Below are 11,045 nucleotides of genomic sequence, written 5' to 3'. Positions count from 1 at the left end.
TGTGTGGCCAGCTCAGCCCACCAGGGGGCGGGCTGGCTGGCATGTGGTGCTGGGGGATTGAACCGCGGTCCCCAATGCTTTGCCAAGCTTGTTCTAAGTAGGTGCTTTAGACCACTGAGCCATCTCTCCAGCCCCCGTATCACAGTTTTTGTCTAAATGTCCCCCAAAGCCTCATGCACTTTTAGATGAGATGCTCTAGGAGGTGCCTGAATCTAGTTTGTGATTGATTCCTGGTTCAAGGTGGGATTAAGGATGGGCAATTGTTAGACCCGTCCACTGACTGGCCTGGCACCATCCTAATCCCAGCCCTCTGGATAAGATACAGGGGGCAGAAAGGGGCTCATTTTTCTCCCTTGATTGTGGCTTCTGCTGTTTCCCACTGCCATGAGCGGCTGTCCTGTGCCATGCGCCACCCAGCCTTGGAGCCAGCCGAGTACGCCTGAAACCTCCACCACCTGGGAGCTAAATAAACCTGTCCTACTTCACCTTTGGGTGTTGGGTACTTTGCCCCAGAAATGAGAAAAGCAACCAAGACATTGTCCAATGTATGTTAGTTGAATTAATACTGGCCAGTAGGCGAGAGGGTGCAAAGGAGCCACGGAAATGGCTTTTCAGTGGAAAGCCCCTGAATTTAATCCTCAGAGATTCTGCTTCAACGCATTCCAGGGAAATGTGATTTTCTCTCTCCCAGGTGACTTTAAAGTGCCGCTAGAGCGAGAGTTGCTTGCGGGAAGCTGGGTAGGGAGGGACTTGAAGGTTACCTCAGAGCCTGCGCGCAGACCCCTAAAGACTCTTAGACACCCTGTTCGGATTGTAGCGCCCTCCCGCCCACCCCTGCAGGTAACCAAGGTTCCGGAAGGGTGAGGGAAGCCCGCGGCCGGCTTGCTCACCCGGGGTGCACGCGGCGGCGGCCGCCGGGGTGGGCCCGGCGCTCCAGGGCGCGTCCTCCCGGGAGAGGAGCCTGGCGCCGTCTCGCGCCCGCTGGAGGCCGTGCAGCTGCGGCGCGCTGAGCTGCCGGCTCTGGGCGAGCGTGACGGCCGCCGCGTTCCCAGGTCCCAGGGACGCGATCTGCTCCACGGACAGCGCCTGCGGAGGGAAAGGGGCAGGCCTCAGGGCGGACCCTCGCTGGGTTTCCAAGCCTGGTCTGCCCCGAAGCTGCACAGCCTTGCCTCCGCTAGAGCTGTCTGGGCGCCTCTAAGACGGGCCTTTAACCTCAGAGCGCGCTTTCACTACATAAATGCATATACAGGGGAACCCACAAACTTCCAAACATGGAAAAGCAGCAAGACTGGCCATAAGCGAGTCCTACATAGAAGTCAAAAGAAAGCGGTATATTTGAATTCCTGCTAGATCTGCTGACCAGTAATGTTTGGATACTTCACCTCTTCAAATGAAAAGGCAGGGGAACTGAGAAAGGTTAAAAGTCATTGTAAAACATCCTAGCTCCTAAGTAAGGCTTTCTCCCGGAAGTGTGCGGCAGTAAGGGACCACTGAAAAGGAGATCGTGATTTTCTCGCTCTGGGACAGTGCTGTTTAACCCACACAAAGCAATTTTCCGGTGTTTCAGGTCCCCATCCGGAAAAGCGACGATGTAGCAGCAAAAGCACAAGCCTGAGTGGCGCGGCCCTGACTGAGCCCCAGTTCTGCCACACACCGCTGTGCGGACTTGGGCAGGCCACGAAGCCTCTCTGAGCTCTGGGGTTACCTGTGAGATGGCTCAGAAAACTCATCACCCATGCCAGTACAGATGCCTCAGCATGATGGCCTGAGAAGCAGGCCACGAATGCCTCTGGGGCTCAGAGGAGGAAACGCACAGCGACCTGGTGGCCGTGTCTCCCACCAGCCACAAGTGGGAAAGCCTGCTGGGCACACTATCCTTGAGGGCCATGAACAAGATGCTTTCTGAGGTTGACCAGTGTCAAAGGGCCTGGGGACTAGTTCCTGCGGAAGTGGATAAGATGGGATGACAGGGTTCTGGCCTCTAACTTCACTCTGATTTTGAGTTCCCCCTTAATCTGAGAACTATTATGTTTATAATCTCATCTGTTCCTCTTCTCTCAGTCACCCTCTTCTACTGTCCAGGGAGATGCTTCCCCGATATAACTCATGCTCCTGAAGGTATTGGTGGTCCCTTCGATCTCTGGCTACTTCCCTCCCGGCTTCACCCCTGTGGACCGTACTCTAGGAGAATGGGCATCTGAGTCCACAGTTCCCAGGCGCCCCGCCTTCCAGACTCCCTTCTGCCTAGAAATGTGATCCCTTCTTTCTGCCTAGTTTACCTGTCCTCCAAGATAGAATTTCACCTCCTCCTCATCTCAGAGAGAGGAGGGAGAGGAGGGAGGGGAGGGAGGGGTGGGAGAGGAGGGAGGGAGGGAGAGAGAGAGAGAGAGAGAGAGAGAGAGAGAGAGAGAGAGAGAGAGGTTTATATCTACCATTAACAGAGTCTGTATTATAAAAAATAACTATCTTTCCAAACTGCCCTATGACCCATGGGCCAGATTAAATCTCTAGGCCTACTGTGTTTTCAAAAATGAATTCAAATTGGCTGCCAACATTTAATTATCAAGAGATTTCACATGAAAATGAAGGTTCCTGGCTGCCCCTATTAAGAGAAAAATAAGGTCCAGCAATACTGGGACCTCAGGATCACAGCACATCAAGGCGCCAGAGATGAGAAACAGCCTCCTCATGTTAACAGGGCTCTCCCTTCCCCTCAGTCCCGCCCAGCCTGCTACATTCTTTCTGTTACCTTCCTGGCCCCTGAAGTCACTATCATAATGTCTTCACCAAAGATCCCAAGTGCCAGATCCCAAGTACCTGTAACACGGGGCCTAAGACATTGCAGGCTCTCAGTTGGTCTCTCTGGAACAGATAATACCTTAACAGTGAAGCACCCACAACTGTCCTCCAAATGAGACCAAGGATAAGTGCTTAGAAAATACTAAAGCCACGCTGCCTGTCCCAAGCAGAACGACCGTAGAAGGGAAGCGGGAACTGGCCAGGCTGCGCGGACACCTGCTCTCCACCTCAGCAATGGGCACACCTGCGAGTGGGTGGGAGCTGTCCAGGGTGCTGACACTGCTCTCTGTCAGCTGTCAGTCTTTAAATGATCCAGTAACCTGGCAGCACGGGCGTGGGCGCCTTATCCAGGGGTGGTGGATGGAATGCATCCCCACATTACTCAGGACACCAGGGTCCTCCACATCAGAGCTGGCTGTCCCACCCAAACATTCCCAGTGCTGTACCTGGACGGGAAGCCAGGGTCTCGCAATGAACACCCTGCTTCCCTCACTTCAGCGTACCCACTTTCTCCCTTTCAGTTTCTCCACACCAATTAGTCATCTGTCCTATGGTGATCTGCCTAACACTTTTCTTTAACTCAACCATAATATTTGTACCTAAAAGAAAACATTAGAAAGCTCCACACTCTGTCATCAGCTAATCTGATGTTCAAAAACTGGCACTTCCCCCCTCCAAAGTTTAAGACAAACTTATTTACTAGCAAACTTTGACCTGAATTGATGTGAAGCTATTTTTAATCTATTCCAATTAGTGTGACTTGCTGCAAATTTCCTCACAAAAACATTAATGCATTCACTTACAGTTACTTCAGACACTACTAGAGGTGCTAAGGTACGTATAGTACACACATGGGGTGATCTTTTGAAAATGTGAAGAATTATCCTGAATACATCTGTCCCCAGGGGGTTTAAAGAAAGCCTTTATAAACCTATCACACCACTATAAATAGAAAGTCAGCATACTGTGCTATCAAAAGAAGGTGACCATAAAAATAAATGTTATTAAAACACAAGCAGTTTTTAAAACTTTTTAAAACACCTAAAATGACCTTGTGGCAATCCACTGTGGGCACAGAGCTGTCCCCTGGCCCTACAAGGAGGCAGGGGTGAGCCCCAAGACGCCAAGACCTGTTCCCCACTTCCCCACGTGACCTGAAATGCACCCTGCTCAATCTATCCCGGAGGATCTGAGCACCTACTTTGAACACCCCATCAGGAAGGCATTTTATTGCTGACGGCTGAAAATACGGCATCAATTCCTTGTCGAGCATTCGGAGCTCTGCCTCACTTAATCCAGCTGGGGAGAGAAGAGAATCATGAGGGTTTAGTTCAAGCTATCAGAACTCTACTTGTTTTATTAATGGTGCTGCATAATGTACCGATCTGCATGTCCCAGACAATCATCGTTCCTTACAAAAGGCCCAGAAAACCACACAGGGGAATCAAGTTCCTTAATCAACTCAGAAAAATATGTGGGTCACATTAGCCTTGATTGGCCTCCTGCAGGGAGCTGTATGCCCAGGAGGAGTTTCAATTTACACACTTTAAGATTGTGTATAAATCTACTTAGAGGCCAATTAAATCACACTCTATACCAGTGCTTTTCAAACTGTAGCATGCACAAGAACCTTCAGAAAGATTATTTTAAAAGCATATTTGCAGACTCTACTTTGTGCAACTTCAAGTCTAGGCTATAGTAACTCCATAGATGTGTGTATGTAGCCAAGGATTATTATTTTGTTTTATTTCACTTTAGTGCTAGATTTAAGATGGAAAAGGTATGTTCTGCAGACCTCTTACCTGCAATTGTCCCAAGTTCTTGCAAGACAGAGCTGGTCCATTCAGTGGGCTTCCCAAACACAATTTCTGCCTTCCTCTTAAATTCAGCCAAGATGTGGTTGCTGCAGAGTAATTTCCCAATTCTGGCCACCACCCTTCTTGTTAAAGAGAAAGGAATATAATATGCTCTTGGGGTAATCTCCAACCAAAAACCATAAGGTAAGTAGGCTCAGCACTGAGATATAATCTAGCAAATCCCACTCTGGTGCTAGCCCAGAAAGAGCCAAAGCATCAAAAAATGGTGAATACAAGATGGACAGAGGGTGGGATGAATGGATGGATGGATGGATGGATGGATGGATGGATGGGTGGGTAATGGATGGATGGATGGATGGATGGATGGGTGGGTGGGTAATGGATGGATGGATGGATGGATGGATGGATGGGTGGGTGGGTGGGTAGATGGATGGATAGATGCAAGGGTCAATTTATGGAAGGATGGATGGATGGATGCATAGATGGATGTGTGGGAGGGTAGTGGATGGATGGATGGGTGAGTGGGTAGATGGATGAATGGATGAAGTGGGTGGATGGATGGATGGATGGATAGATGGATGAATGGATGGATGGATGGATGCATGAAGTGGGTGAGAGGACAGGTGGGTGGACGGATGGATGGATAAGTGGGTGGGTGGATGGATGGATGGATGATGGGTGGGTAGATGGATGGATAGATGCAAGGCTGGATTTATGGAAGGATGGATGGATGGATGAGTGGATAGGTGGAAGAGTAGTTTTATGGAAGGATGGATGGATGCATGCATAGATGGATGTGTGGGAGGATAGTGGATGGATGGATGGGTGAGTGGATGGATGGATGGATGAAGTGGGTGGATGGATGGATGGATGGATGGATGGATGGATGGATGGATGGATGGATAAGTGGGTGAGTGGACAGGTGGGTGGATTGATGGATGGATAAGTGGGTGGGTGGATGGATAAGTGTGTGGATGGATGGATGGATGGATGGATGGATGGATAAGTGGGTGAGTGGACAGGTGGGTGGATTGATGGATGGATAAGTGGGTGGGTGGATGGATGGGTGGATAGATAAGTGTGTGGGTGGATGGATGGATGGATGGATGGATGGATGGATGGATGGATAAGTGGGTGGGTGGATGGGTGGATGGATGGATGGATGGATGGATAAGTGGGTGAGTGGACAGGTGGGTGGATTGATGGATGGATAAGTGGGTGGGTGGATGGATGGATGGATGGATAAGTGGGTGGATGGATGGATGGATGGATGGATGGATGGATGGATGGATGGGTGGGTGGTAGATGGGTGGATGGATGGATGGATGGATGGATAAGTGGGTGGTAGATGGGTGGGTGGATGGATGGATAAGTGGGTGGGTGGACGGGTGAGTGGATCATCTCTCATTTTGCACACCAGTATTTTTACTACCTGAATTCTGAGATCTTTATAAGTGGGATGTCGGTGGCATTCATAGCACACAGAGTGGCACCAAGTCCTACTAAGTGAAAGCTCTTCAGATCTTGGATGCCGCGGCCTGAATCCTGTAGGAACCCTTGCAGGATGGATTTGGCCTACAGAAAACGAGAAATGGCTTCTTCTTTATCTCCATCAGAAGGTTTTGTTACTTTCAAACATTTTGGACACTCAAGTTCTTCTGCATTGGGACCCAAATATGTCCAGTCTCCTTCCAGAACTTTCCAACAAGGCCCACCAGCTTCCTGTCCCTGCCCTTGCTTCAGCCGCCCTCCATCGGAGATGCCCCTCTGTGCCAAGTGTCACAGGCTAGCCATGCTTGTATATTTACGTTCTGTATCACCTCCTTCATGAAGTTTTCCCTGACCAGCTCAGCTAGAAGGAATTTTGCCTCCTGTTTTCGACAGAAACATACATGCTCTCATTCTTCAATTCCAGGGAGTACTTTGGTACTAAAAATCACATCCACTGATGCACTACCTTCTCAGAGAAGACTGTGCCCTGGACCCTGCTGGTTCTGACTCCTTCCCCATGATTCCTAGGAGTATCCGGTCCATTTCGTTTATCACTTACCCCAATTCTTAAAACTTGTTCATCATCATCACCGACATTTTTGTCTGTATCACCAGTAGACTCCCCTCTACAAGGACCACATCTAGAGAACTTGCCATTTGTCCCAGGCATCTACCATGAAGCCTGCTGCATTGTGGGAATCCCATAAAGACTAAAGTGAGTGAATGATTGGATGTACATGTGCATGAGTGACTTGTGGCAGTCAGCGGATGTATGTGCTCCCTTGAAGAAGCATCACTCTTCCGCCTTCACAGGATGGGCTGGTCCCAAGGAGATTTCCTGCATTTCTATAAATCTAACTGATCAGTGTCTTTATTAAGGTCCCTTCAGTGACTGCTAAGCTCACAGCTACTACAGGGGAGTCTCAAGAATGCCCTTCCAAGATGTAAGTATTTTTAACAAAAGAAGAGTATACCTACAAAATAGTAACAGTAAGGCTTGTTGAATGCGTTCTGCATGCTGGCACTACACAACCCTAAGTGTTAACAGTAAGTATCAGTATTAATCAACATTAACACCCTTTCACTGAGGGTTAGATGGGTGTGTGGGAAGGGAGTGGATGGATGGATGGGTGAGTGGGTGGATGGGTGGACGGACGGACGGACGGATGGATGGATGGGTGGATGGCTATGAACAACTGAGGCACCGAGAGGGGTTAAACAAGCATGGCACACTGCCAGAAAATACTGGTTCTAGAATTGAAGCCCAGACTGTCAGAATCCAGAACCCATACCCTTACCATGAGGATGTTTGGCTACAGGAAAAGATGAAGACTCAGGATAGATCTTGAATTTTTCTTATTAAGTCTTCACAATCAGATTTCACTAGTTGACTCAGAGCAATTTGAGCTCCCCAAGTATTAGGCAGTCCCATTTTAAAATGAAAGTGCAAAAGTACAATTCAAACAAAATTACTTTGAGGATGTGGTATTAAATTGTCCTTGCCACTGGAACCCAGAAAACGCAAGCTCACCCTGCAGGGCAATAAGTCAAAATATGTTTCCTTGAACGACTGGACCAGTGTATACGTAATGATTCCAAGATAATTAATCCCAGCACTTGTAGGCAATATTAACCACTGAAAAATGAGGGACTGTGAGATTTCAATCTCTCTCTTCATCCCTCTGACTTCTGTAATAGTTTTCCCCCTTATATTGGTTTTTAAGCTGAACTATCTGTTAATATAGTTCCTCCAGGTCTGACTATTAATCTAGAAAAATGCATTTAAGGGTTTGATTGGGAGCTAAAGTTGAGGAACTGACTGCAAATGATGTATGCAAATGTTAGGTTTTCATATCCTCTTGGAACATATTGATAAATCGCACTGCCATCCACGAGAATTAAAATCGGTGCAAAGGGAGAGAGCTACTCAAGTTTCTAAGTTGGATGTAGTTTTCTGTTTCCCTCAGACTGCAAATAGAATGATTTTAATATCAAATGTGTGATGTGGCACTTCTTAAACTAGTCAAAGCCAGTTTTAGAGTCACAGAACCATGAGATTATAGAATGCTGCACAGGAAGGAACTTCACATTTGGGGGTTTAACCTTCTCACCTTGCAACTGAGGAAACTAATTCAGAAGGGGGAGGAAGAAGTGCGTTGATAATGGCGACAGTGACAATGGGTGAACAACTGACCTTTCTGTACCAGACGTTATCCAAGGTGCTCTGCTCTATTAACTCAGCCAGGCTGCATGGCCTCCACGGTGCCCTCCTCCAGGGGACACCCCTCACACTGTTCTACCTGAATGACGATGCTCAAAAGTTGTAGAATATGAAAACCTTGATTACAGAAAGCCTAGGAGGGCGGGGGACACGCACTGGCTCTGCCTGGCCTGGGCCCATTCGCTCGGAGTTCAACGTCGCCACACTTTTCCTTTCAGAGCTATTCTGTATTTCTCTTCTACTGCTGCTGTAGCAAATTACCACAAACTTTGTGGCTTAAAATACAGACATACTCATTTACAGTACCAGAGATACTAAGCTCTAAAATAAATCAGCAAGGCATGTTTTTTCCAGAAGTTCCAGAAAAACAGAGATTTGATTTTTCACTCCTCAAGGCATCCTCCTCCATCTTGAAAGCCAGCAGCACAGCGTGTTCTGACCTCCCGCTCCCCTCTGCCTCCGCTGAGACGTCACCTTGTTGGCTGCGGCACCCTTATCTCCCTCTTATGAGGCCCTTGTGTGATTGAGGGAGTCTCTGCACCGCAAGGTCCCTAAATCAGTGTCATCTGCAAAGTTCCATAGAGCGATATACTGTATTTGTCCCAAAGGCAACACAGAGTGCTTGCAGGTTGCAGATGTCGCCTGTCTTACTTTTCTCTCATTGCTGAGAAATGCCCAACACCCCAACTAGGAGGACGAAAGCTTACTGAGCGCACAGCCCATTGTCCACAATGGGCAATTCCAGGGCAAAGTGGCACATGGCACAGGGGCAAACCCACTCATGGCAGCAGAAGACAGCAAAAGAAATGAGAGGAGCAGGGAGCGAGCCCTCTCTACCCCTTGTACTGTATGAGGTGACCTGCCCTAGAGCTGGGGTAGCATGTGCACCCTTAATCTCAGCGTTAGACCATGAGTTAACCACAAACTCTACAGATTCAGCCACCTCCATAAAGCTGACACCCCATGACTGCCTGAGGCTTTGAGGGAACACCCAGACACAAACATAGATGCAGCCATCTTTGGGGGACCTTGATCAGTTTTCCACACATCCTTCCCCACGCCCAGCTCCTGTGGCTGTGGACACGGGGACTGCACCAGCTGGTACATGCCCGGGCAACCAGGACATTCTGCCCCTGACCTGAGGATGTTCTGGAGCACCAGCACTGCTGGTGTTACCAACAGGACTCTCTAAAACTCAAAAGAAGAACAGACAAACCTCTGCGGGGTCATAAGAAGCCTCCTGCCAAGATGAGGAGGGAGCAAGGAATCTTTGAAGGAAGGTAACTGCAGGAGCTCCAGCTTCCCTCTCTAGCTCCCTGCGGGGCAGACACCCTAAACGTCTTTCTCAATCAGAACAACTAAGATTCCTGAGAAAGGGCTGTGGAGGTAGCTCGGCAGCATGAGGCCTGCCTGGCAAGTGCAAAGATCCCAATTCGACTCCCAGCACTGCAAAGCATGTGCCAGCCCCAGAACCCTGGGCATGCTGTGCCAGTCCTGAAACCAGGCGTGGTGCACACACCTGTAATCCCAGCGCTGGGGAGGCTGAGACAGGAGGATCATTATGAGTCGGAGCTGCACAGCAAGACCTTGTATCAATAACAACAACAACAACAAAAGCCTTAAGAAAACTATCTATGGGGCCAGGGAGATGGCTCAGTAGAATAAGCGCTTGCCTGGCAAGCACAAAGGCCTGAGTTCAATCCCTGGTTCCACAAAAAAAAAAAAAAAAAAATCTCTTTGGGGCTGGTGAGATGGCTCAGTGGTCTAAAGCACCTACTTAGAACAAGCTTAGCTAAACAAAGCACAGGGACTGAGGTTCAATCCCCCAGCACCACATGCCAGCCAGCCCGCCCCCTGGTGGACTGAGCTGACCACACACACACACACACACACACACATAAATAAATAAATGTTAAAAAAAATTTAAACAACAACAACAAAAAAAAAAAACTATCTATGAAGGATGGGCATCACAGGAAGTTTTCTCCCACCACAAACAACTAGAACTACAGGGTATGTGGGGATAACGGCACCAAAACCCACAACTCACACCGGAGCAGAGTGGGAAGCGGCTGTACTCAGGTGCTGGACAACAGGAAGCACAGGATGCTGATCCAGAACGAAGGAAAATAAATAGGGCAAGCCCAAAACATGCCCCGCTCACTGCCCGGAGACACTGCCAGGGGACCCAAGACAGTCCGGTGGTCTAGCTGAGCGGTGTACACAGATCCGGGGCCACCAACGGATCTTCACCTCGCGTTCACCTCAACACTCAAAACGCAGCGATCTGCTCCCACCAACCCCTCTGGGACAAGAATACTTCAGCAATCATTCATGCAATAATTGTTTCTTATGTGATAAAACACGTATATCTAACCACATTTTGTGTGTGTGTGTGGAACCAGAGATTGAACTCAGGCCCTTGAACTTGCCAGGCAAGCGCTTATTCTACTGAGCTGTCTTCCCGGCCCCCTCTAACCACATTTTTAAAGAAAAACATATCCTAGTCATCTTTTATAGATACAATTTCTGTGCCCAATCTCTATTCTCAGTATAAATATCACAGGTGTCCCCAAAGGAAGTGAAATCAAACTCTTAGAATGCTTTCCATATAAGCAGCCTGAGAACAATCTACACTTATCTCTAAATAACAGAAAGAGAGAGAGAGAGAGAGAGAGAGAGAGAGAGAGAGAGAGAGAGAGACAGAGAGAGACAGA

The 11,045-nt window shown here is 48.5% G+C and overlaps 1 protein-coding gene across 1 annotated transcript in view; it reads right to left on the bottom strand.

Annotated features, from left to right (window-relative positions):
* Positions 1 to 708: 708 nt before the first annotated feature.
* Otoa (otoancorin) overlaps positions 709 to 11,045 on the bottom strand; it is a gene marked incomplete at its 5' end in the record, with an annotated part of 77,845 nt that continues 67,508 nt past the window's right edge. Inside the window, 5 exons of the mRNA XM_023707769.1 lie at positions 709 to 734; positions 891 to 1,086; positions 4,001 to 4,098; positions 4,602 to 4,738; positions 6,049 to 6,191. Coding sequence (XP_023563537.1) covers positions 709 to 734; positions 891 to 1,086; positions 4,001 to 4,098; positions 4,602 to 4,738; positions 6,049 to 6,191 — 600 coding nt within the window. The remainder of the gene's footprint in view (positions 735 to 890; positions 1,087 to 4,000; positions 4,099 to 4,601; positions 4,739 to 6,048; positions 6,192 to 11,045) is intronic.

This window comes from Octodon degus, unplaced genomic scaffold, assembly GCF_000260255.1.
Source record: "Octodon degus isolate 3935 unplaced genomic scaffold, OctDeg1.0 scaffold00001, whole genome shotgun sequence".
Taxonomy (NCBI): Eukaryota; Metazoa; Chordata; class Mammalia; order Rodentia; family Octodontidae; genus Octodon; species Octodon degus.
Note: the sequence above shows the minus strand (reverse complement) of the source record. Positions and strands in the feature narration are given on the sequence as shown.